Consider the following 24859-nt stretch of genomic DNA (forward strand, 5'->3'; position numbering starts at 1 on the left):
CAGGTCTGACTGTGGAATGACTGAGCTTAGTTATGGGGTACATTCTCGGGATCTATTTGAAGCACCGAAGTTGCTTTCCCGTGAAGCGACGAAGAAAATTGCGAGCCAGTCGGCATCGGATATTGTCCGAGTACCTCGTTGAATGACGTCTATGCCTGAATCATTCAACCTGCTGCAGAGAGAGCTCCTGATCGATCAGGGAATGGCGAAAGTACCCAAATATCATGCCGCGATGTCGGGGGGGAATTCCTATGGTGGCCGCCGGTAAATTATCGGGAAAATGTAATCTCCAAAGCGTGGTGGTTCAAAAAATGGAGCATTCTTCGCGAATCGCGGATGCTCGGCGGGAGGAGATCGGTGGAGAGAACGCGCTGTGGGCCTCCCGAGGTGCTCAAATTGCACTGTACACCGACGAAGACCGAGTAGAATGCAGTTGTCCCCGTTGGATGTAGTGAGTACCGTGGCCGGGTACCGGCATTCAAGGCACGAATTGCCCAGTTTGGCCCCTGGAAGTATGAACTGGACGCAAGGCGTGCATGCTTTGCGATTCGGAGATTGCGATGCTCGAGGGTTAAAATGGCGGCTAAATTAAAAGGCCACTACCTAGAATTGGCAGGTAGGAGAGACAGATGCCAGCAAAGTGTGAAAACTAATAGGAAGAGGGAGTTATAGCTGCGAAGCGATGGTGACTTGTTGACAGCCAAATGCGGGGGCTGGTACTACTGTAACATCGTATTCAAAAAGCCGGAGTTACCCCGGAAGCGAAGGATGGCTGCACTTAGTGGTCCTGGAGATTCAACTGACAAATGTCCAGTATTATTCTGCGAGGATGAGTCGACAGACAATGCTGGGTTATTCCCAGAGTTGACTTATTTTGGGATTTGTATGGAATCTCTGGACTGCCAATGCAAAGGAATATCAGGAATGTCACGCATTACCAAAATTACCGATCTTCAGCTCTGTGGTCTGCCAATATTACGCCCCTGTCGTTCCAGATTTCAATGTTGTGCGGGGCGTGACCTGCCAAGCCAAAGTAGTCGTGCTCCCTGCTCTCCTTTCTCCTTCTCCTTCCTCCCAGCCTTGACGGGGCCTCTTTTGACTCTGAGGAGAATGACTGCGCTTCGGTCACCGTGCCATCCACTACTCTCAGCTTACGTTCAGGAATACGCCCCTGTCTGACTGCCGACGGATGGTTGGCCGGATCTGATGCCGATCAACACGCCGTCCGAGCTCCAGAAAAGACCCCCCGCAACGAGCCAAAAACAAGACATCATTGTGCTCCACTGCCTCTTCGCGTTCTGTCATGTTGGCATGGGCTGGAATTCACGCTTATAATCTCCTTGCCTCCTTCCTACCCGCGTCTTTTATTCCCTCCCAGCTCCCAGCTTTCTCTCAAGCACTTCTGGGTACCTTTGAGCCACTTGGTCAGCTCACTGCAAGTATGAAGCTCACTTGGTTGGAGGCTGCTGCTTTGACAGCTGCTTCTGTAGCTAGTGCCCAGGTACTCAATTCATATTTGAATGCAATTGGGGCTGTTGACGCTAACTGTCTCGCTACTAGGATGACCTCGCTTTCTCCCCGCCGTACTATCCGTCTCCTTGGGCAAATGGCCAAGGTGAATGGGCCGAATCATACAATCGCGCCGTCGAGATTGTCTCTCAGATGACGTTGGCGGAGAAGGTCAACATTACAACTGGTACAGGGTATGGATATACTGGTATTCGGAAGAAGGGCTAGGTCGCTAAGTATTTGCAGATGGCAGCTGGAAAAGTGTGTTGGACAAACAGGAAGCGTTCCTAGGTATGGATTTCTCGTCGACGCGGTGCCTTAGCAATGCTGACTGCATATTAGACTTGGACTAGGATCAATCTGTTTACAAGATAGCCCTCTGGGTATCCGTTTCTGTATGTCGCGCTTACACGCTTGAACTTTGTCATTTGCTGACAGTATACAGCGGACTCGAATTCGGCGTTCCCTGCGGGCGTTAATGTTGCCGCGACATGGGATCGGCAACTCGCCTACCTTCGTGGAGAGGCAATGGGCCAAGAGTTTAGCGACAAGGGCATCGATGTGCAACTGGGCCCGGCAGCTGGCCCGCTCGGCAGACACCCCGACGGTGGTCGTAACTGGGAAGGTTTCTCTCCTGATCCTGTTCTCTCTGGTGTATTGTTTGCGGATACCATCAAAGGTATCCAGGATGCCGGTGTGGTCGCAACCGCGAAGCACTACCTCGTCAACGAGGAAGAGCATTTCCGACAGGTGCCCGAGGCTATTGGCTATGGCTACAACATCACCGACACTTTGAGTGAGAATCTGGATGATAAGACCATCCACGAACTATATGCTTGGCCCTTCGCTGATGCCGTGCGTGCTGGCGTTGGTGCTGTCATGTGCTCCTACCAACAGGCCAACAACAGCTACGGCTGCCAAAACAGCCACCTTATCAACAAGGTGCTGAAGGCTGAATTGGGATACCAGGGATTTGTTATGAGCGACTGGTCTGCGACGCACAGCGGTGTCGGTGCAGCTCTGGCTGGAATGGACATGACAATGCCCGGAGACATTGCATTCAACGACGGCTACTCGTACTTTGGACCCAACCTGACGATCGGTGTCCTCAACGGCACCATTCCCCAGTGGCGTGTGGACGACATGGCTGTGCGCGTCATGACTGCCTACTACAAGGTTGGCCGTGATCGGCTCTACCAGCCCCCGAACTTCAGCTCCTGGACGAGAGCTGAGGAGGGATTTGAGCACTTTGCTGTTTCGGAAGGCTCATACGGAACCGTGAACGAGTTCGTTAACGTTCAGCGTGACCACGCTGATATCATCCGTCGCGTGGCAGCGGAGGGTGTTGTGCTCCTGAAGAACCATGGCTCACTACCGCTTACCGGCAAGGAGCGCAATGTAGCTCTCCTTGGTGAAGATGCGGGCTCGAACCCTGATGGAGCTAACGGTTGTGATGATCGTGGATGTAACCAAGGCACCCTAGCCATGGGCTGGGGTAGTGGAACTGCAAACTTCCCGTACCTGATCACCCCCGAGCAGGCGATCCAGCAGGAAGTGATCAATGGCCGCGGCAATGTGTTCACGGTGACCAATAACTACGCCCTCGACAAGATTGAAAAGACCGCTGCTGAGTCTACGTAAGCTTTCCCATTTGTGTGTGTATAATATTTTCGTTACTAACTTGCTCTTTTAGCGTCTCCCTTGTGTTTGTCAACGCCGATGCGGGAGAAGGATTCATTAGCGTCGACGGAAATGAAGGTGATCGCAAGAACCTCACCCTGTGGGGGAATGGCGAGAATGTGATCGATGCCGCTGCAAGCAACTGCAACAACACCATTGTCGTCATTCACTCCGTCGGTGCCGTTCTAGTGGACAAGTTCTACGAACACCCCAACATCACTGCCATCCTCTGGGCCGGTCTTCCAGGCCAGGAATCTGGAAACTCCCTTGCCGATGTGCTCTATGGCCGCGTCAATCCTAGTGGAAAGACCCCATTCACATGGGGCAAGACTCGGGAGGCGTATGGTGCTCCGCTACTGACTGAGGCCAACAACGGCAACGGCGCTCCGCAGACCGACCACACCGAAGGCGTTTTCATCGACTACCGCCACTTTGACAAGACCAACCAGACCCCGATTTACGAATTTGGCCACGGTCTGAGCTACACCACATTCAGTTACTCGAACCTAACCATTCAAAAGCTGAATGCTCTTAACTATACCCCAACCACAGGCCAGACCAAGGCCGCGCCCACATTCGGCAAGATCGGTACGGCTGCGGACTACGTCTTTCCAGACAACATCAAGCGGATCAGACAGTTCATTTATCCCTACATCAACTCAACCGATCTTAAGGCGTCCTCCGCAGACCCCCACTATGGATGGGATCACACCGAGTACATCCCTGAGGGAGCTCGGGACGGCTCTCCACAAGCACTTCTTCCATCCAGTGGAGCTCCTGGTGGAAACCCACGGCTCTGGGATGACCTCTTCCGGGTCTCGGCCACGATCAAGAACACAGGGTCCGTGCCCGGCAAGGAGGTTCCTCAACTGGTAAGTCGTCTAAGCTCTATCTTCTTTACACGCAACTAATCCCTTATTAGTATGTTTCCCTTGGCGGGCCCAACGAGCCAAAGGTCGTCCTGCGCGGCTTCGACAAGCTCGAGATTCGACCCGGTGAAGAGCGCGTGTTCACAGCTACGCTGACCCGCCGCGACTTGTCCAACTGGGACTCCGGGAAGGACAACTGGGTCATCACACCCTACCCTAAGCGGGTGTTTGTTGGAAGCTCGTCTCGCAAGCTCACCCTTAGCGCGTCCCTGCCTAAGGTTCAGTAAGCGACACGAAAAATTGGGTTCGAAGGCAGTTTTGTACAGGGATGACAGGCTTATGTCTATGATCTTGGCTGTCAATATCCTATCATAATTCTAGTACATTAATTCTGATAAGCTCACCTAATCTATGAGTTCTGTTTGGTCTGTTTCCACTGCAGCCACCTGCACTAAGCCTGCTGCATTCCTTGGTAAACCCTAATACGTCCACATCCCGGGATGTCCAATTCGGGGCCGATTGAGCCGGTCGGATTTTCCGACTGACTACACTCATCATCGGATGCTCCGGTATCCGTAAGACAACGATGCAAGGAGCATTGAGAGTCAGGGCGGTGTTTCCGGCTTGAATGAAGAGACCAGTAATCACGACGTTATCTCTGGTGGCCAACAGGACGTTTTATACCCAAGCCCGTCAACGTGGACTCGGCCCAGATGTGGAGCCGAACGCCACGAAAGCCTTCAAGACAAGTCTCCGCCTGTCACCCGGCATTTCCTGGGGGCACAATATCCGGGGTAATAAACGGCGAAGGAAGAGAAGGTCAATGTTTCTGGCTAGTTGAGGGGGTGGGAGATTGATTCCAAGGGACCCTGCAGCTGCTCCGGCCGTTATATGAGACGTAGACCCCTCTTCCTACCTGACCCTATATCCCAGAGATGCTTTTGACACTCCCGAGGCCCCTTTAACAATCGATACGTAAATTACCCTGGCCATGTCTGGCTTTCGACACGCCTTTTCTCTATCCCAGCGGGAGGTGCACGATGCCGTTCCTCCCGGGACCGTCTCTTTATCGAGTAAGTTGTATATCCCAGCGGACACCTTGGAGTGTTCATTTGGAATAAATACATCTAAACCAGTCTTTAAGTTCACTCCCACCAAGTCCTGCACGGCGGCAACACAAAACACGACGGCGAACTGATCCTCCACCCCCAGCCCTCCTCAGACCCCTGCGACCCGCTCAACTGGGCGACCTGGCGCAAGACCGTCGTGCTAGTATGTATGGCCGTCTATGCATTCGTAGGAAACTTCACGTCGTCGTCTATCGCCAGTGCGTTTCCGATCTATGCGACTCCTCTGGCATTTAACCCCCCTGTTTCGATGGGGAGGCTGAGCCATCTTATTGCGGTTTGTCACTCACTATTTATTGCGTCTGTTAGATGAGGGAGGGTATTGATTAAACTTGCTAGGTTAATGTGCTAATGATGGGCGCGGCGAATATCTGGTGGGTGCCGCTGGCAAATACCTTTGGGCGGAGGCCGATTACACTGCTCAATCTCTTGATTCTGGTGTTTTGCTGCATGTGGGCGGGACTGGCGACGAGCTTTGAGAGTCTTCTTGCTGCTAGGTTCTTTATGGGTGTTGGGGTTGGACCGGCTGATACGAGTACGTCTGCGGTTGTCTTTGGTGTCTAGGATGGGGTCTAATGGTGGCAGTTGCACCGAATGTGATCGGGGAGATATACTTTACGCATCAGAGGGGGAAGGCTATGGTATGTACTTCTTTCTTGCGAGTTGTGGCCATGTCTCACATTAATATTAGGGCTTCTACACGGTGTTTCTCTGCCTGGGATCTTTAGTTGGAGGGATATCAGGCGGTTATATCGCCAGTAACGGCCTCGAGTGGCTGCACTGGGTGAACGTCATCATCTGTGCGATTCTCTTCATCGTCTGCCTGATCTTTGTCCCCGAAACGCTGTACAAGCGAGACGAGCCATCTCCTGTTATAAACGAGGACAAGCTGAAAGAAGGTGCAGAGACCTCGCAGATTGAAGAAATCACCAACCCGCCCGAGCACCAATATCACGACTTCACATTCCTCCGCTCGCTGAAGCTCTATACATATCATGGAAACTTGCTGAAAAACTTCGCTGCCCCATGGCTCACCCTGCGTCTCCCCGGCGTCTGGCTTGTGATGCTCTGGTACGCCGGGCTGGTTGGCGGCATCGTCACCCTCAGCACCGTCGGCCCGACCATCGTCGCCTCCCCGCCATACAACTGGGGCCAGAACGCCGGGCTGATCAACGTCGGTGGCGTGATCGGTTCGTTTTTGGGTGCTGTTGTCACAGCCGTGTTGGCAGATCGGGCCATGGTCTCCAAGAAGACAATCAAAGACGGAGAACTCACAGAGCCGGAATCGCGGTTGACTGTGGCGCTGCCGGGGCTGATACTTGCAACGGCAGGCCTATGGACGTTTGGATTCTGCGCTGAGAATGGAAGTCCCAGCATGTGGATTGGGATGCAGTTTGGGGTGGGCATGTTGGCGTTTGGGCTGATGCAGGCGCCGTCGGTTGGGTTTAACTACGTACGTACCTACAACGACACTACCGGAGGGATACTAATTAGGGGGCTAGATTATCGACTCGTACCGTAATCTATCAGCGGACTGTTTCGTTGCGATTACCTGCATGCGAGCTGTGATTAGCTTTGCGTGGACGTTCTTTGTGGGCACGTGGGTAGAACAGGCTGGGCCGGCGGTGCCGTTTGGGGTGTTTGGTGGGATTCTGGGATTCTTTACGCTATTGCTGATTCCGCAGTGGCTGTGGGGGAAGAGGACACGGATTGCGACGGCGAAGTGGGTGGCATAGCAGTGTATATAATTGTATAATTGTTTAAGCCGAGGCACGACGTCATCAGATCGGCAGAGTCACTTCCGCTTTTGGTCTGTGAGCTCAACTTCAACTTCAACTTGTCGTCAACTCTTCATCTCAACTTTCACTCTTCCGAACTATCTCCTCCTCCTTCAAATACACTTCTTAAGTACTGTTTAAATAGTGATCAATTATTCTTGTGAATTTTGAGTCCAATTACTTTAAACCAGACGAATCAACAGCATGCCACCTTCCACAACGTCAACACCACCCTCATCATATCTCTCACACCTCTCACGCCCACCTCCAGGCGCAGTTCTGCTCCTCTATCCTGCAACTCTCGTACTCGGCTCCCTCTTCTCCGTCCTCTCCCCGACCGCGCACCAACCAGCCGACCCCGCGACCGCCCAATCCAGACCAATAAACTACTTCGCCCGCAAAAACAACATCTTCAACCTCTACTTCGTCAAAATCGGCTGGATCTGGTTCACGCTCGCCTTCGCATCACTCCTCGTCGCATACCCTCCCTCAGCGGCACGCGGAAAGCGCCAAGCCCAGGCACTGCTGCGGTACGCGCTCGCAACGGCCGTCTGGTACGCCACCACACAATGGTTCTTTGGGCCGGCCATTATCGATCGCAGCTTTGTGGTGACCGGTGGGAAATGCGAGACTGTGCTTGCGGGGCTGCGTGAGAGGAGAGATGAGAAGGGGGTTCTTGGTGCGACTGCGGACGAGCCGCTTGGGGTTTATTTGACTGCCGCGGCGTGTAAGGCTGCGGGCGGGTCTTGGAGGGGTGGACATGATGTTAGTGGGCATGTGTTTATGCTTGTCCTTGTGACGGCAGTGTTGGGGTTTGAAGCGATGGGGGTTTTGGCGCAGGTATATGGTGAAAGTGAAGGTGAAAACTCGGACAAAGTTGAAGGTGATGCGGCTGAATCTAGGAGTGGGAATGGTGTGAGGACTTGGATCCTGCGGTTTGTGGGTGTGATTGTTGGCCTTGGGTATTGGATGCTGTTGATGACCGCTATTTGGTTTCATACGTGGTTGGAGAAGGTATGTCCCGTGTCCCTTTTTAACGGCTGAGCTAACTTTGTAGGCGAATGGTCTACTTATTTCACTTGCTGCGATATACACCATCTACATCCTCCCGCGACGGGCCATTCCGTGGAGGAACGTGGTTGGCCTGCCAGGCGCATAGACGCTGTCCTTTAGACCTAGAGTTGGTTCGTATATTATGGTGTAAACTACACAGTTCGTTGTATATGGACAATACATGCATGGCCTTTGTTCACAATCTCGGCTCCCGGCCCAAATAACCCCGTTGAAACGCTGTATCTGTTAGTTATACACTTCAACTTAGACAGGTTACGTACCTCCCGGAATCAGGGCAGCCGCATACATCACTCGCGTGATGGGCTTCAAATCAGCCGGCGTCGCATGCCCAGCCATCGAAGCCTCCATATGCGGACCCCACGACTCAACAATCCGATCCGCATAAACCCGGAGATCAACGGAGCGCTCCTTCTCAACGTCTTGCTCCGCCATACACCGTACGCCCAGGGCAGTCCCGAACTCACGGAATGCAAGCCGGTACTTTCTGCTGCGCTCGAGGTATCGATCGATCTCGAATAGGTCATCTGGACCAGTTAGAAGCTGCACAGGTGGACGCGTGGGATGGATGCTGGACATACAGATCTGCTCAAAACACCTCTCTGCCAATTTAGCTGCCCACTCCTCGTGCACAACCCAATGCGCGGTCCACATCGTCATCCCCAAATCCAACGGGTCCGCAGAAACAAAATGCTCGCCCTTGCGCCTCATCACACGCGCATAATCCTCAATCTCCTCCTTCAACACCTCCCCATCTCCTCCACTCTGTGCAGCGTGTGCAGCCTGCAAAAGCCTAAACACCACAAACCCATCAATCGGATCCAAATTCCCCTCACTGCCAACAAGTACCCTATTCAACTCCATATCCATCTTCCAGACCATCCTCGCGCGCTCCGACGCACGATTCATGAAGAACGCCCCGTGAATCGCCTTCGCCAGCGCAATGCCCTGCTCATTGTACTTCACGTCTCCAGTCGCAACACTCATGCGGTTCAGCGCAAACATCCACAGTGTCAGGTAATGGTGGTACTGCCCATCTCCGTCGGAGCCATATTCATCTAATTTCCCAATCCTAAGACCCCCGCCCAGTGGGTTTGAGTCTGAGGCGCCACTGAGACGCCGGGAGCCATCGCGCGTGTAGCCCAGCGTGTTATGCACTGCTTCGACGAGCCTCGAGGCGAGTGTTAGATATGTATCCCCTGCGGCGTCCTTGGTTGCTGGGTTTCGGTTGACCTCGGTGTGCAGCGTTAGCAGGGAGAGGACACCGAAGGCGTCGGTCCAGAGGTAGCGGCCTTTATGTCCGCCGGAGCTTTGAGGGGGCGTCCAGGTCGAGGGGTTGGGGAGGGAGGAGAGGGATAGAGGGCCGTAGAGGGTTTCGAGGGCGGATTGGAAGGTGCTTAGGATTGATGAGGAATTGGACATGATGGGTTGGTATCGTTGGTATGGATGAAATACTGCTAATTTGGATATCTTGAAGGATGTATACCTGGCTGTTCGGAGAGTCTGCATGGTGTTCTGTATAGTTTGTGGTGGTTGGTGATGAAGTCATAATGACCGCCACCTGACATCGACAATATATTGTTATAAACCACACCACCATCTAGTCATAACACCCAAGAATCTAATCAATAACAACAAAAAACAAACCTTATGAACAAACTCACAACTCTATACAACACCCTCACAAAATCAACCCAAACAAAAGCAAAAGCAAAACCCAAAATGTCCGACCTCCAAGCCCTATTCCGCAGCGCCATCCGCCCTCTCCCCCCAATAACAGACCCATCCTTCAGTCCCAACTTCGACTCTTACGCCTCAAACCGCCTCATCCTCCTCGGCGACGGCAGCCACGGCACATCCGAATTCTACTCCGCACGCGCTGAGATCACAAAACGCCTCATAGCAACCCACGGCTACACCGTCATCGCCCTCGAAGCCGACTGGCCCGACGCCGAAGCCCTAGACCGATACGTGCGGCAAAGACCCGGCCCAAAGGCCAAGATCAGCGCAGGCCACAGCGATCGCACCGAGGAAGGCGAGGCGTTCCAGCGTTTCCCGACGTGGATGTGGCGCAATGCCGAGATGCAGGAACTCGTCGAGTGGGTGCGGAACTGGAATTCCGGACGGGAGATGAAGGATCGGGTAGGCTTCTACGGGATGGACCTGTATAGCCTGGGGGCCTCGATGAAGGCGATTATCGGGTACTTGGAGCATGTGGACCCTGCGATGGCGAAGGAGGCGAGGAGGCGGTATGGGTGTCTTGAGCCGTATGCAGCGGAGCCGCAGGAGTATGGGCTTGATGCGCTGCGGGGCATGAAGGACTGCGAGGGGAAAGTTGTGGGCATGTTAAGGGATTTGCTGGCGAAGAGGCTGGAGTATGCGGAGCGACCGGGGAATGGGGAGGAGTTCCACAGCAGCGAGCAGAATGCGTATGTGGTGCGTGATGCGGAGAGGTACTACAAGGCCATGTACTACTCGAGTGCAGGCAGTTGGACGCTGCGGGACTCGCATATGGTTGATACGTTGAAGAGGCTGATGCGGCATAAGCCGGCGGGCAGCAAGGCCGTTGTTTGGGCGCACAACTCGCACTGTGGGGATGCGCGGCATACGGCGATGGGGATCCGGAGGAAAGAAGTGAATATTGGGCAGCTTTGCCGGGAAACGTTTGGGGAGGAGAATGTGGCGCTTTTGGGGTGTGGAACGCATACGGGGACTGTTGCGGCGGCGGCGGGGTGGGGGGACGATATGCAGGTTATGAGTATAAAGCCGTCGATGAGAGAGAGCTGGGAGAGAGTGGCCCATGATACAGGAGTCGAGAGCTTCCTGCTGGATCTGAGACAGGACAAGATGCCTCGCGAGGTCCGGGATGCGCTGGCGGAGGAGTATAGGAGGCTGCAGAGGTTCATTGGCGTCATCTACCGGCCTGATACCGAGCGCGTCTCGCACTATTCAGCGGCCGATTTGGTGAACCAGTTTGATGGGTACATCTGGTTTGATACCACGCATGCTGTGAAGCCACTGGAGACTGTGCAGCCAAAGACGCCGCTGGGCAAGGAAGAAACTTATCCTTTCGGATTGTAACACTAATTTGTATAATATCTAAAAGTCTCGTTTACCGTCATATTCATCGTCATGATGTATCAATGAGCAAACCGGAAATCCAGTCTCTTACTCCCTGTATCAGGGCTATTCTTGATATAATCCTCGCGTTGCTAGCCAGGTCAGCGACGGTAAACCATCAGCAACGGGTGAAACGTACCTCATCGTGCATAGCGTTCCAGATCCTGTCCCTCTCTTGGTTTTTCCTCACGTAGTATGCTTTGGTCCCAACAAAAAGCACAATCCCAAGTAAGTTTAGCCCCAAAAGCACCGAATACCCTCGTTTATACAGCGGTGCATCGTCTGCGCGGAAAACATTGTTCCCAATTATATTTCCCATTTGAACACTCACTATATCCGTTAGTATATCAATCTTCCAAGATCCTGGAAGCCGGAAAGGGAGGGGGGGAGGGGTTACTATTATAGACAGCCGCAGACACCGTCCGCGTGCCGACATTATTCGAATTCTTCGATGTCCATCCGACAAGAATCGCGTGGCAGTATGGGTATGACAGGAGAACCGTCATGATAGCATATGTTCCCCAGGCGTCAATCATTGCATTAGACCAGAATCGTAGTATGAGAAGGCAGGGGAGAACCCAGAGCGATTGAATCATAGAGACGAAAGCGCGTTCATTCAGCCGCTCACTGAGGTGGGTGAGCCCGTTAAGCATGAGTATGTGCGTTATGTTATACGGGATTATGAGGAGGTTTGTCACAAACTGTCTGGGTTAGCCGTCTATGATTTATGGGGTTTTCATGGGGCGTACAGTGTCAAATCCCACGCTTTTCAGAGTTAGGGTTATGTATGTCCGAACCGGGACCATGGGAGTGTACACGATCAGCCCAAGCAAATACAGCGGCCACAGATCATAGTCGCGCAACGAGTCCCATAGCCTGGATATTGTAATAGCCTGCCGATTATGCATATCACCTACGCAGGTCAGCCCCAATCCGTATGAAGTATACCATATTCAAGGTAGACGGCACCTTTCGACGGATCATCGCGCAGAACCCGATTCACCACAATACGAACCTCGCGATCTGAAAACCACCCTTTCGGACGAAACCACGTCTTGGTTTCTACAGCCGACGCAGGCATCTTGAAGAAGGAGGCTACACCAACGACCAGCGTTATAAGACCTTCAATGAGGAATAGCCATCGCCAGCCGCCCCAGCCGAGAACACCGCGCATGTGTAAGACGCCAAAGGCCATGAATGAACCGATAATTTCCGTTACGGAGAGGGTCGTCCAGAAGAGGCTGCACTTGTTAGTCTTGGACTTGGGTTATGTGCGGAAAACGGACCTTAAGCGCGTAGGGAGTTCGCGGCTGGTATAGAAGTAGGATAGCCATAGGACTATGTCTGGGATAAATCCACCTTCAAGCATTCCGAGGAGCGATCGGGTCAGGAAGAAGGAGAATCGTCCTTGCAGAGTAGATTGAGAGATGGCCACGAGCGACCAGAGGGACATTTGGATGGGGATCCAGCGGTCAGGACCGAGAGCTTTGGAGACCAGCTGTGAGGGTAGCTCGGCCATGAGGAAGGAGATGTAGAATATGATGTTTCCAGTATTATAGTCTCCTTCAAGTCAGCAGATCGCTTGCAATATATTCATGGGAGTAGTGTACCATTTGTAGACAACCCTAGATCGTCCAGCATATTATCAGAAACCGCCTGGATCAGGTTACTCCTATCAACCTGAAGACCGAAGAACATTACACACTACAGTATATTAGACGACGGGTGGCAGTATGGGAATATGAGAAACATACTGCCCACAGACAAACATGCCAGTCAATCTTCCGTACAATCGCCCTCTCTTCCTCCCTCGTCCAGGCGAACGTGGGCTCGAAAACATGTCGACACTCGTACTGAGCCTTTTCGTAAATAAGTCTATACCTCTCCGCTACCTCGGGATCTGAAAATGGGTTCTTCGAGGGGAATCCATCCTCCGTTTCGAGCGTTTCAATATGAGATCCGTCTTTGCTGGCTGTGGTCGAGGGAAGGTCGGTATAAGAGGATGACTGCCGACCATCTAACAGCCTCTGCGTGACCTCTTTGTCCGAATCCATCTCCGGCTCTGAGAGCAATGTATCCGGGTCGAGTGTGTCGAGTTCGAGTTCGAGTTCGAGTTGGTGAGACATGTTGAGGAGCGATCGGGACCAGGCTATAAACGATCAAACGGTTGCTGACCGCACGTCATCCCGTACGGAAGTCGCGTATGGTGAGGAGATCACTTGGTGAATGTTTGTTTACCGAATTAGATTATAAATGGCTGCTCCATGCGCGCCATCTGCGGCTTGGACGTCCTGTGATGCTGGAACGGTGTGGGTGGAGGGGTCGTGATGGCCGCGCAATTTGGACCACGCATTGCTTATTGTCAGCAGATCAGCTTTGGACTTGATGTCAGATATTGGAGAGGAATGGAGCTGTCTCTGATCGACTCAGGGATTCGCGGTGGCACAGAACGCACGCGGATTCCACCAGGATGGCGTGATATCGAGGGGTTCTTGCAGCATCAGTCTCAGTGGAATCAGGCTCAATATTAAGCTATATTTCACCCGGCATGTCAGGTAACATGATCACCATTACATTGCTACTGTTAACTACCCTATGTATAAAGCACTGTCTAGTGAGCGAATCGGAAATCCAACCTCTTGTTCCCCTGATCGGTTGTCGTGTTCAGATACTCTTCTTTTTCCTATATGAAGTTAGTATAGCTTAGTATAATGGAATGAACGAACTGTACCTCTGAAGTCATACTACCCCATATCTTCTCTCGCTGTTTATTTCTGTTGATATAATACCACTTCGCGAAGAGATACAGGACGACATTAAGACAGTTAATCCCAATGAGAACACGGTTTCCTCGCCGGTCTGGCAAAAGCTGTTAGGACTGTCTTTCAGACACGCCGAGGCACTTACATAGTGGTTTGTCGTCCTCGCGGTAGATATTCGAGGCTATAATTGCCTGCACTTGCACCATCATACTACGTGCCGTTAGCTTGTTTCAACTTGGTATGTCGAGAATTTTTACGCACTTGTATAAAGCTGCTGAAACAGTTCGCGTTCGGACAGTGTTGGAGTTCGAACTGCACCATCCGACTTGCATTGGATGCGCTGTGGGAGTCAGCATGTAAAGCATGACCTCCAGAATTCTAGCCTGACTCACGGGTTGGATATGAGAGAATCACAGTGACAAGTGCATATGATCCCCAGCGAGGAGTCCCCTCAGGTAGAACCGCTAGGGCGACAAGACAGGGAAGAAACCAGAACTGTGTGAATAGACCGAGCCACGCCCGCTGGTTCCATTTCACAGAGACGTAGGTCAGGATCAACATCTGCAAGCTTAGTTAGCCCTACAAATCTTGTAAGCGGATCTGAAATGGGGAGTTACATTTATTGTAGTTGCAATCTGCGCCGGAATACTCAGCAAGTTAGAGTTGAAGGTATCAAACCCCAGTCCTCGTAGGGTTAGAGTAAGATACTGGTCCGACGGGGAGGGCGGGATGCCAAACGTCAAGCCAATAGCATAAATGGGCCAAATATCGTAATCGCAGAGTGATTTCCACAGCAGCTTTGGAGTGATGGCCTGGCGATTGTGCATGTCGCCCTTGGATGGATCATCACGGAGGATGCGGTTTACCATAATCTTTTCTTCGTGCTCGTTGAACCAGCCATGAGGTCGCCACCATGCCTTCGTCTGTGTTGGAGACGGGGCCATCTGGAATATGGACCAGATGCCGATTATTAGAGTGATAAGGCCCTCAATGAGGAACCTATACGGATTAGTGGTCATTCAGACTTGGAGACGATATACATACAACCATCTCCACCCCTCTTGGCCTTGAGTTCCACGCATGTGCAAGACACCGTATGTGATTAATGGCGATATGACATCCGTTAACCTGTTCGCCATCCAAAAGATAGCCAGACGCAAAGGGAGCTCGTCGCTTTTGAAGAAGTATGACTAACCTATTAGTTCACGAACATGGCCGAAATATGGGAGTACGTACAAGGTACAAAATGATATCCGGAATAAATCCGCCTTGCAGAATGCCGATTATCACACGTAAGGCGAGAAATGACGCTCTGCTGTTGAGCCAAAACTGGGCAGCTGAAGCAATGCTCCAGAGGCACATCTGGGCTGGAATCTGCAATAGTTAGCAGTGGCCATGAAGGGACAAAACCACTAACCCATCGATCCGGGCCTGAAAGAGTCAGTATATACATTAAGATGAATGGGAGTTTTGTCATACCTATCTTTTTGCTGACGAGCTGAGATGGGAGCTCGGCTATCAGAAAGGCAACCTTGAACAGCGTTTGACCCAAGTTGTAGTCTACAAGACTTAGTAGTTGGCTCAGTGAGATCAGGGATGGACTCACCATTAGTATCCAGCCCCATGTCATCTAGAAAGTTATCCGTATTAGCCTGGCTAATATTACTGCGATCGAGATCCAGCGCGAAGAAAGCGAGTGCTGCCCAGATGGTGACTCTCCAGTCGATTTTACGGATCAGAGGCTGAACCCAGTTAATTAATTTCCCCGGGAAGAATCTGTGTAGTTTACCTTCTCCTCGCCCCATTTCCACTTAAATTCTGGATCGAATCGATGCAGGTTCTCATACTTTGGATTCGGTTGGAAATGCGGTGCCAGCTTTGGGTCATCGTATACCGAGGGCTGCGTGGCTATCTCCTCAAGATCACGGCCCCTGCGCCTGGTGAAAAAGCTCGCAATAGCTGGCTGAAGTGCCTCAGCTTGATTGGTTTGAGGGGCTCCCCTGGGAGTGTCTGAAGAGTCTCTGGTAGGACGCTCCCGGACGTCAGCAGCCGTCTTGTTGGCCTCGAAGTCGCTCATTTTGGATGCCTATACATTTCAAGTAGGGATTTATCATAGTGATGCGGCACATCTTATATTGCAGACTGGCCCATTGGTCTACGCTACTCTGCTACATATTTTGTTATTGACGCCAAAATGGCATGCTCTGCGCTGCGTGGGAGAAACAAGCCGCTGCTGTCTTGGTTCGTTGACTCTGGAGTCGACAAGCTCTTGGCCTCCTTGGTCTCAGAGTTATGACAGGGCATGGCGAACTTTGTCTCTCTTATCGCCGATGGCTCGGTCGAATAAGTGGTAGGTTGTCTATAGATTGTCTTTGTAGGCCGGGGTATAGACTGCTACGACTCCCGTTTCTAGGGCAAGCATCATCATTTCCAGGCCAATTGTATCTATCTCTGCTAACTGCTATATCTACTCTGTAAAGCTATTATTGACACTCTATTACGGAGTATATACAGAGCCATATATCATACAGTCTCACCCGCCAGAACTTGATGACAAGCACGAATTACGCCAACATTTCCCAGCCACAACTCCGATATCTCCACACCAACAAAGTTGGAGTTAAAAGATAGTTGACAATTGCAACATGCACGCGGGATATTCTGCTTGCCGCAGCCTATGAGGGGTCGATGGTATCAAATATGACGATGATGGCACAATCGGCTGCGTTATTGCCAAGTCGACGCTGCAGCTGTCTGGAGTTCTGGAGAGCGCCGATCGAAAATAAAACGAGCGGGGTGCATGCCTGTCGTATATATTTTGCTTAATATCCTGTGCCCGCATTGTCACCTATCTAATGCAATTATCATGTCTGTGACACTCACCAAAGAAGGCGAGGCCGTACCCGCCGTCGTCAAGGCCTTCGACGACGGAGCCCACAGCGAGGTAAACCCTACTCACGCATTACTCTCCAAGCAGCTCTAAAAATGACCAGTACAAATATTCCCGCTACTTGCCCGTCTACGACAATGAAACTAAGTTTCCCCCCACGGAGCCATTTGAATTCAAGGACCGGGGCCACGCGGCCGACAAGGCCAAGCCTCACCTGTTTCAAACCGGAGACTCCAATGTAGAAATCACCAAACTCACGCCTCGTGTAGGCTCTGAAGTCCGTGGGCTACAGCTGTCGCAGCTTACGGACGTCCAGAAGGATGAGCTGGCCCTGCTCATCGCAGAGCGCGGAGTCGTTGTCTTCCGCGATCAGGACTTCAAGGATATCGGTCCAGAGAAGCAGAAGGAATTCGCTTCCTACTTTGGCAGGCTTCACGTTCATGTGTGTTTGCATCGTATACAATTTCAATGAACTAGGCTAATCCGTCTAGCCCGTTGGTGCTCACGTTGAAGGCCATATCGAGTTCCACAACATCTATCTAGGCGCAGACAACCTGTACCGTCTACAGCAGAGATCGAGCAAATTGTCGACAACCGGTTACCATTCGGATGTCTCCTACGAGCACCAGCCGCCCGGTGTGACGTTGCTCTCGCTGCTCAGTGTCCCCTCAACCGGTGGTGATACCGGTTGGGTCTCTCAGGTTGCTGCGTACGAGCGCCTGTCTGAGCCTATCAGGAAGTTAGTTGAGGGCCTGCGGGCAGAGCATAGTGGGTTTCCCCAGGCCGAGAGGGCGCGGCTTGATGGGAAGCATGTCCGGAGAGAGCCTGTTAGGTCTGAGCATCCCATTGTCAGGGTTCATCCGGTATGTATTCAATCTCCAAGGCAGGGACAGGACTAACTATGGGCTAGGTCACTGGGGCAAAAGCACTGTTTGTGAACCCCGGATTCACGAAGCGCATTATCGGTTTAAAGGACGAGGAATCGGACGCTATTCTACAGCTCTTGTTCAAGGTTGGCATATGCCCTATTAGATACTACTACAAACTAACATGAGACAGCACATTGCTCTTTCGCAAGATATCCAGGTCCGTGTGAAATGGGATGATCGGACTGTTTCTCTCTGGGACAACCGCGTTACTGCCCATACAGCCATTTCAGATTATGATACGACAAGCGATGGACTGCGCCATGGGATTCGGCTCACTACACTTGGTGAGAAACCCGTCGGTGTTGATGGGTTAGAGACTGTCTGGTAGACCAAGCCCGTAGGGAATTTACTCCATTTCTTAATTTTAATGTTATTCACGTATATACAATTGTATATACAGTCTCTTGTCCATACACATGATCCTGAGCTTTGTATATCTGATTATAATCACGACTTCCCCTGCACATCCACCACTACATTCTCGGCTGCCCGACTCGAAACGCTCTCCGCGGGCTCACCAACAGTGTCCGACTCACTCAGATCCTCACTACATGATATTAGCATAGCCCTTCGAAAATTCAGCATATACATACCTCTTTTTCCCATCCTCCCAATGCTGCAGCCAACGGATCGTAAACGTCGTGATAATCAAGATCGTAGACATGATCGTCCCGGTGATATAACCCTTCCTATACTGCGGCGCGTCTATCTGCTGCCACACCACCTGCGGGAGCCAGGCCTGGAAGACGTACGCAAGTTCGTTCATGCTGCCAACGACTAGGGCACGCTCTTCATTGTCGTCGGAGCAGATCTCATGAGCCCATCTACATTTGTCAGTCTCTTTCTTTAAAAAGCCTTGGGTTAACGAGGTAAGAACATACGCCATAAGAAGCCCACTCAGACCAAACCCGGCACCACTCATAATAAAGACCGTCCACTTCCAGCCCACTGGGATATCCCAGACGGCAAGCGAAGTGTAGCAGATGATGTTTGAGACGGCGCCGACTAGAACCGGTGGCCAGCGACGGCCGCCGAGGAAGGAGTCCGACGACCCTGCTCTGGTTAGTATGTTAAGATTTAGTTCGTGGGATGATACGTACATGCGTAGATGAGGGTTGTTACCACCTGCACCGCGTACGTTGTCGTTGGGTAGGCGTTGATCTGACCGACACTATATACTGGGTCGGTTGATGCTTTAAGAAACTGTTGAAAGACAGGCTGGCCGCCGCTTGAGTTGTTGAAAGTTCTATGGCTCGAAGTTAGTATGGGAAGCTTTGAAGATAAGCTATGTTGGCTGCGTGCTCACATGTATGCGATGGTGAGGAAGTAGATGTGCCAGGAGGTAAATATCTTTTTCAGCTTGGCTCTTGTATACGGCCCTCTGGTTCTTCGGCCTTCGAGCTCCATGCGTTTCTGCGAGAGTTTGACTTCCTATATACTGGTTCAGCATCCGTTGGTTTCTTCGATAAGGGAGACCTACATCCTTGGTTAAGTACCATGGATTTGAGATTTCAGGCACGTCAGGGAGGATGATAAAGCCCATTAGAGCGATAGGGAGGGAGATTATGCCGTCGACAATAAAGAGCCTGTCCAGGTTAGTATCTATGAACACCAGCTTACTGACAGGGACATATACCATTGCCACCCCTTAAACCCTCCTCTTCCACCCAAATTATACACCCCAGCCATCAGGTATCCTGAAAACATACTCGCAATACCACTGCTGGTGTGGAAAATGCAGGACCGTTTCGCAAGCTCGTCCTTCCTGTACCAGCATCCGATGAGATACTGCATTCCGGGATAGAATGTACTCTCCGCGAGACCTATACTCTATCAGCGATGTCCAGTATTTCCAGACTAGAGAAGCCATACCAACGAAGAATCTAATGACGTAAAACTGGGTGGCCTTGTTGCATCTCGCTTGGGAGAACGTGAGGATCGTCCACAGCAGCTGCATACATTAGCATGGTCTCAGTAGTAGCAGTTGCAGTCTTACCTCCATCGCCGGCAGCCAATACCTCGGCCGGATCTTGGTGAGGAGCATGTTGCTGGGGATTTCGCCAATGACATAGCCGACTGTCCAGCTTGCTTGCATATAGTTGAGCTGGTTCTCGTACATGCCCAGGTCTTCTTTCCTGTGGAATATCAGTCTCCACCCGGGGTACTTGATCAAGATACACGTACATTCCAGAAACGAATGCATTGTTTATATTAATTTGGTCAAGATACTTGATGAAGTATCCTTGTACTTGTTAGCTCTATCCCCACAACCAACGACTTGAATGCCCACCTAACGATGCAAAGGTAAGAATCGCAGCATCAAGCTTAGTGAGAAGCCTTCGCTCCTCGGGCGACTTGTCGAATGTATCCCAGATGTAACTGACCCATCTCTTCTTTGGAGTCTGCTGGATGACCGCAGTGGGATCTGCGGGAGTCGCAGCGCGCTCTTCAATCGCCTTGGGAGAAGCCATTGTGACTGCAACCCTCCGATTTAGTGTCGACCCCGGGGCAGTACAGCGGGTGGAATTCCTTTTATAGAGATTTATTTCCCGGAAGCTGTCCGAGATGTGGCACGGCAAGCAGAGTGGAGGAGCTGTCGATGGGGTCATTCAAGCTAAACTCACGCAGCTCGCCGTCCCGAGCCCTAATTATTGCTCATCGCCATCAGCACTCGCACCATCGCCCATCTCCAATAACAACCCTCAATCCGCCCGCGGTTCAAAGAAAAAGACTGGCTATTTGACGACCTGTGAGGGGTAAAGTATCTAAACCCACAGCCCCATGTAAGGAGCACACCATTTCTGTACGAACGAGGCCATCGATAAGAGAGCTGCTGCACCCAAGGAAAATTCATGCCTGATTCAGACTTTAAAGCCGATTTCCGAAATCCGACGATCCATAATCTATTACGCATGTCGCAGACTTCTATCCTGTTTTTGGCTCATGCGCTACACGTCTGGAGCTCTGGGAGTGCCCCGATCCCACTGTCCCTGCGCGTGCCGTTGTCTTCGAAAAATGCCTTCAGACGCTCGCGCTGCGCTTCCTTCGCCTTGTGCCATGTTTCAGTATGTCCCTCGATGGGACTAAGGCCCTTTTCTGCCCTTGGCCCATTAATCCAGTCCAGTAGCTCCTTCACGTAGTCCTCCTCAATGTCCTTGAGCGAATGGAATCGCTTCCCGGCCCCCTTTCTGCTTACTCTGTCGTTGTATTCCTGTCTCATGCTACTCTCTGGTGGTGTTTCCGCTTTGCCCGAGAACACGTTCGCGATGGTGATGGCTTGAAACTCAAACAGCGTAAATGTGGCGGTGTAGAAGGGCACACCCACGAATGCAAGGGTCGGGTCGGGGATATAGAAGATGTCCTTGTGCAGATTATGCGCCTGCGTCCCGTCCGTGATGAGAATTGTCTCGTTCGCTTCTTTTGGCGAGAGGCTGTCGTCGTGGTACGATGGCAGGAAGGGCAATGTAAATTGGTATCCTGTGCATATGATAACCTGGTCCAGGCCGCAGAGTTCCTGGCCGGACTTTAAATGCACTTTCAACGGGAGTGGCTTACTGTCGTCGGCGTCGGCGTCGTCTAGGATCTCGTACCGTGTGATCTCGCTTATCCGGACGCCGTTCTCGGGGAGAATGCTGGCTGCGATGTCGAATTCGCCGTTGCGTGTGCTCTGGTAGATGGTTCCTGCTTGCGGGCCGATTTCCCTTGAGATGTCGATAGCAGACACGGCACCTCCGATTAGGAGGACGTTCTATTCCTTTTTGTTAGTATTGGCTTTTGTATGGTGTGTAGAATAGAATACCTTCTTCTCATATCCCTCGGGTTTCCTATATCGCTTCGAATGGAATATACGCTCCGGCCAGCGCGCTTTTGCTTCTGCGAGGCCTGGAGTATCCGGCACTCGAGGCGTATGGTAATGTCCAGAGGCAACAACAACAGCATCGAACGTCTATTCCCATTAGTCGGAAAGTAGTGCCGGTGTAAGCATAGAGACCCACCCATATCTGCTCTCGTTCCGTGAGGCCATCGCCGTCCTGCTCCAGTCTCGACCACGTAACCTCCCACGAGCCACCCTCCTTCGAAATATTCTTAACCCGTGCCCCATAGATGGTTATATTTTGGACTCCCGTCTTCAGCGACGTATCCTGAATATATTCCTTCATCACCGAGTGGCTGACGAAATCCGGCGTCCCTTCGGGCCAGGCATTGAGTTTGACGCGCATCAGTGGTGTAGATACATTATTCTTCAGCCCGTTGTAGCACGGTCTGGCAGTATCAATCAGCTCTACTCATTGATCTGTAAATGAAGGAAGCGTACCCCGGCGGTGCATGGGCGAGAGAAATATCGCGCCCCTTGTCCGTGTCGAAATGCGCTTCGGATGCGAGCGGTTTCAGCGATGTATACGATGGCTCGGGCGCTTTCCGCTCATCGTACAGCCTGGTCCAAGATTAATTCTCTGGGTAATTGAGTATTCAAGAGTTATAATGGCGCACCAGACACCCCCAGCCGCATGACTCCTCTCAAAGACAGTCACGTCTAACCCGGCATTCAGCAAGTGTGCTGCAGACACGACACCACTAATGCCTGCGCCGATAACTGCGACTCGGCGAATCTGTGGGCGCGTCATGTTGTCGTGTTGCAATGCAGGTTGATATTTAGCATGAAGATATTACAGCCCAGAATTCGGAGTACCGCCCGTTTATCAACAGACGCCCGTTGGGATTGGGGCCTACGGTAACGCTATCGACGATTACGGTGGTGTCATTATGGCAATTCAGACTCCGGCTGGCCTGGTTTGGTCCTTGTGAGATTCGGGAAATCGGAATGGCGTGTTCTCTTTTGGATCCTTTGGGCGTGGGGTGCTGATTAGAAATGCAGGCCCAGGCGTGATTGTATCGCTGCAAGACGAGACGGAGTCTCTCCAACAAGATATCCAGCAGGATATCCAACCGAATAATGGCGCGTCAGTAAAGTCAGAGAGAGAGGGGTAAGGAGGGGTATGATATACTACGGTCGTGGTGCGAATGAATCTAAACTATGGTGTGATCGATGTCCTCTCAACGCTCGAGATACAAACCAAAAATTCGCAGATAAAACGCCTTGCTCCCGTCGGTTCCACACTGTAGACCAAGCTTTGGCATCCCATTCTAATATCTACTGTCTGATTGATTTGAACTTACTGTAACCATGGCCCCAGCCCCAATCGACCCCAGCATCGTCGACGTTGCAGAGCCAAGGAAAGACTCCCTCGGTCTCCCCAAGACAACCCTAGAAAGGCTTGAAAAAGCCGAGATCGACCTCTCGAATGGATATCCCTACCGTCCGTCCCGTCCTCTGTATCTAGACGATGTCTACCGGATCCGCGACTACGATCGTAAGCACGTTGACCCTGGTAGTCGAGCAGATCCGGAAAAGAAGGCCCTCCTCTCTGCAGCAAAGGAAGTCATCCACTTGACGAAGAACATCGGAACGGAAATCGTAGGCTTGCAGCTGAAGGACTTGACAGACCAGCAAAAGGACGAGCTGGGCTTGCTGATTGCCGAGCGCAGCGTCGTCTTCTTCCGCGACCAGGATATCTCGCCGCAGCAACAGAGACAGCTAGGGGAGTGGTACGGCGAGATTGAAGTTCACGTATGCCAATCCACTAGTAAAAAAAGAAATGAAATGAAGTACTTACTAACTAATACAGCCCCAAGTCGCCCAAGTCCCCGGCCTCCCCGGCGTCTCCGTAATCTGGCCAGCCCTACAAGCAACAGAATTCCCAGCCAACTTCCGACGCCCCGGAGGCGCCTCACGATGGCATACAGATCTCGTCCACGAGCGACAGCCCGCAGGCGTAACACACCTCCACAACGACACCGTCCCCTCCATCGGCGGAGACACGCTCTGGGCTAGCGGCTACGCCGCATACGAGAAACTATCCCCGGCCTTCCGACAGATCATCGACGGCCGCACGGCCATCTACCGCTCCGCGCACCCTTATCTAGACCGCAAGAACCCCGAGGCCGGGCCCAAGTACGTGGAGCGCGAGCATCCGATTGTGCGCGTGCACCCGGCGACGGGGTGGAAGGCACTGTGGGTGAACCGGGCCATGACGGATCGGATTGTTGGGCTGGATCGTGCGGAGAGTGACCTGATCTTGGGGTATCTCTACGATGTGTTTGAGAAGAATGTGGACATCCAGGTGCGGTTTAAGTGGAGTCCGAGGACGAGTGCGTTGTGGGATAACCGGTATGTCTTCTGTGTCCGCTGTCTTTCCAGCTTCCAAGGTGCTAACTGTGGCAGGATCACTATCCACAATGCGAGCTGGGACTATGAAGGCTCTGAGCCTCGTCATGGCACGCGCGTTACGGCACTGGCAGAGAAGCCCTTCTTTGACCCTAAGGCGAAGAGTCGCAGGGAGGCGCTGGGTGTTTTAGGGCGCGACGAGGTCGAGGAGTTGGAACGACTGCGCCTAACCCAGTAGTGTCGCAAAGCACATAATCTAGTTTGATTCATCAAATATTTCAATTAATACCCTTTATTTCCGCTTCCAGTCTTTCGATAAGAGGCCACGCACAGACCAACGCGGAGAGCTATTCTAAGAGGTACTTTAACACATGGACAGTGCGCAAGCTATTAAGCTTCACGGAAGCAGGGGTCCCTAACCAATTGTTCGTGTTTTAGTTGGTGGCTTGGTGCCAATGTTGGGGAAAGCACGGTTAGGGCTGCCCAAAAATCAGATCAACCAGGTTCCAACAAGGTTCAAAGTTGAAAGAAACACAATCCCACTACTAGCTCAATTCGGCTGCTTGCAGAGATCTATGGCCAGTTGCATCTCGCAGTGATCCTCGAGTCCCCGAGTGCTGTCTGAGAAATGCGTGTCTCTGCTTCTTTGTTTACTGGTTGGTGGACTCTCCAGTTTATACTGCAATAAAGCCACTGTTTACTGTCATTCTGGCACCCGCGCGACCACAGCTCGCCTCTGCGTATGAATACCGCAGACCGCGAGGTCTTTGGGGGGTCGACTAGGGTACACGAGCCAAATAGGAATGCAGCTCCAAATACGAATACAAATACTTCGTTGCAGTCATGGTGGAGTGCGCCATTTGCGAGGGCTTTTTATGACGGGGACAAGAGAGCGGTT

General features: G+C 52.0%; 10 protein-coding genes across 10 annotated transcripts; 6 read left to right on the top strand and 4 right to left on the bottom strand.

The window, feature by feature from the left end:
- Positions 1 to 1441: 1441 nt before the first annotated feature.
- On the top strand, positions 1442 to 4345 carry ASPVEDRAFT_135142 (beta-glucosidase; the record flags this gene model as incomplete). The annotated part of the gene is made up of 7 exons (XM_040807197.1): positions 1442 to 1501; positions 1561 to 1703; positions 1756 to 1800; positions 1852 to 1904; positions 1955 to 3146; positions 3203 to 4061; positions 4112 to 4345. The coding sequence occupies 7 exons, from the start codon at positions 1442 to 1444 to the stop codon at positions 4343 to 4345; spliced, it is 2586 nt and encodes an 861-aa protein (XP_040669812.1).
- A 515-nt stretch (positions 4346 to 4860) lies between these two features.
- On the top strand, positions 4861 to 7072 carry ASPVEDRAFT_43491 (uncharacterized protein). Its single transcript, XM_040812834.1, has 6 exons — positions 4861 to 5131; positions 5203 to 5462; positions 5525 to 5720; positions 5771 to 5826; positions 5877 to 6638; positions 6688 to 7072. Exons 1-6 carry the CDS (start codon positions 5050 to 5052, stop codon positions 6919 to 6921), a joined length of 1590 nt encoding a protein of 529 aa, XP_040669813.1. The 5' UTR covers positions 4861 to 5049; the 3' UTR covers positions 6922 to 7072.
- Positions 7073 to 7167: 95 nt separating this feature from the next.
- On the top strand, positions 7168 to 8122 carry ASPVEDRAFT_135801 (putative inositol phospholipid biosynthesis protein Scs3; the record flags this gene model as incomplete). Its single annotated transcript, XM_040807241.1, has 2 exons — positions 7168 to 7977; positions 8021 to 8122. The coding sequence occupies 2 exons, from the start codon at positions 7168 to 7170 to the stop codon at positions 8120 to 8122; spliced, it is 912 nt and encodes a 303-aa protein (XP_040669814.1).
- Positions 8123 to 8289: 167 nt separating this feature from the next.
- On the bottom strand, positions 8290 to 9456 carry ASPVEDRAFT_54294 (uncharacterized protein; the record flags this gene model as incomplete). Its single annotated transcript, XM_040814911.1, has 2 exons — positions 8290 to 8561; positions 8616 to 9456. The coding sequence occupies 2 exons, from the start codon at positions 9454 to 9456 to the stop codon at positions 8290 to 8292; spliced, it is 1113 nt and encodes a 370-aa protein (XP_040669815.1).
- Positions 9457 to 9756: 300 nt separating this feature from the next.
- ASPVEDRAFT_136282 (putative erythromycin esterase) lies at positions 9757 to 11115 on the top strand (the record flags this gene model as incomplete). The annotated part of the gene is made up of 1 exon (XM_040807277.1): positions 9757 to 11115. The coding sequence occupies one exon, from the start codon at positions 9757 to 9759 to the stop codon at positions 11113 to 11115; it is 1359 nt and encodes a 452-aa protein (XP_040669816.1).
- A 59-nt stretch (positions 11116 to 11174) lies between these two features.
- Positions 11175 to 13208, bottom strand: ASPVEDRAFT_54296 (uncharacterized protein; the record flags this gene model as incomplete). Its single annotated transcript, XM_040814912.1, has 8 exons — positions 11175 to 11246; positions 11294 to 11484; positions 11552 to 11855; positions 11904 to 12067; positions 12124 to 12395; positions 12441 to 12714; positions 12765 to 12858; positions 12909 to 13208. 8 exons carry the CDS (start codon positions 13206 to 13208, stop codon positions 11175 to 11177), a joined length of 1671 nt encoding a protein of 556 aa, XP_040669817.1.
- Positions 13209 to 13765: 557 nt separating this feature from the next.
- Positions 13766 to 15993, bottom strand: ASPVEDRAFT_891342 (uncharacterized protein; the record flags this gene model as incomplete). Its single annotated transcript, XM_040818530.1, has 11 exons — positions 13766 to 13837; positions 13886 to 14013; positions 14062 to 14140; positions 14174 to 14256; positions 14309 to 14477; positions 14534 to 14915; positions 14961 to 15106; positions 15153 to 15283; positions 15396 to 15476; positions 15523 to 15658; positions 15706 to 15993. The coding sequence occupies 11 exons, from the start codon at positions 15991 to 15993 to the stop codon at positions 13766 to 13768; spliced, it is 1695 nt and encodes a 564-aa protein (XP_040669818.1).
- A 789-nt stretch (positions 15994 to 16782) lies between these two features.
- On the top strand, positions 16783 to 18063 carry ASPVEDRAFT_152454 (TauD/TfdA dioxygenase family protein; the record flags this gene model as incomplete). The annotated part of the gene is made up of 5 exons (XM_040808309.1): positions 16783 to 16860; positions 16910 to 17248; positions 17298 to 17669; positions 17717 to 17818; positions 17866 to 18063. 5 exons carry the CDS (start codon positions 16783 to 16785, stop codon positions 18061 to 18063), a joined length of 1089 nt encoding a protein of 362 aa, XP_040669819.1.
- A 13-nt stretch (positions 18064 to 18076) lies between these two features.
- Positions 18077 to 22429, bottom strand: ASPVEDRAFT_63542 (uncharacterized protein). Its single transcript, XM_040815685.1, has 16 exons — positions 22227 to 22429; positions 22051 to 22170; positions 21731 to 21998; positions 21535 to 21681; positions 20688 to 21483; positions 20026 to 20211; positions 19920 to 19977; positions 19732 to 19870; positions 19608 to 19686; positions 19372 to 19558; positions 19216 to 19321; positions 19042 to 19166; positions 18836 to 18981; positions 18617 to 18788; positions 18329 to 18559; positions 18077 to 18282 (listed from the first exon to the last, which is right to left on the bottom strand). The coding sequence occupies exons 1-16, from the start codon at positions 22358 to 22360 to the stop codon at positions 18183 to 18185; spliced, it is 2994 nt and encodes a 997-aa protein (XP_040669820.1). The 5' UTR covers positions 22361 to 22429; the 3' UTR covers positions 18077 to 18182.
- A 449-nt stretch (positions 22430 to 22878) lies between these two features.
- On the top strand, positions 22879 to 24199 carry ASPVEDRAFT_152457 (TauD/TfdA dioxygenase family protein; the record flags this gene model as incomplete). The annotated part of the gene is made up of 3 exons (XM_040808310.1): positions 22879 to 23364; positions 23423 to 23964; positions 24019 to 24199. The coding sequence occupies exons 1-3, from the start codon at positions 22921 to 22923 to the stop codon at positions 24197 to 24199; spliced, it is 1167 nt and encodes a 388-aa protein (XP_040669821.1). The 5' UTR covers positions 22879 to 22920.
- Between the last annotated feature and the right edge of the window lie 660 nt (positions 24200 to 24859).

The sequence above is a fragment of the Aspergillus versicolor genome, assembly GCF_001890125.1.
Source record: "Aspergillus versicolor CBS 583.65 unplaced genomic scaffold ASPVEscaffold_7, whole genome shotgun sequence".
Lineage (NCBI taxonomy): Eukaryota > Fungi > Ascomycota > Eurotiomycetes > Eurotiales > Aspergillaceae > Aspergillus > Aspergillus versicolor.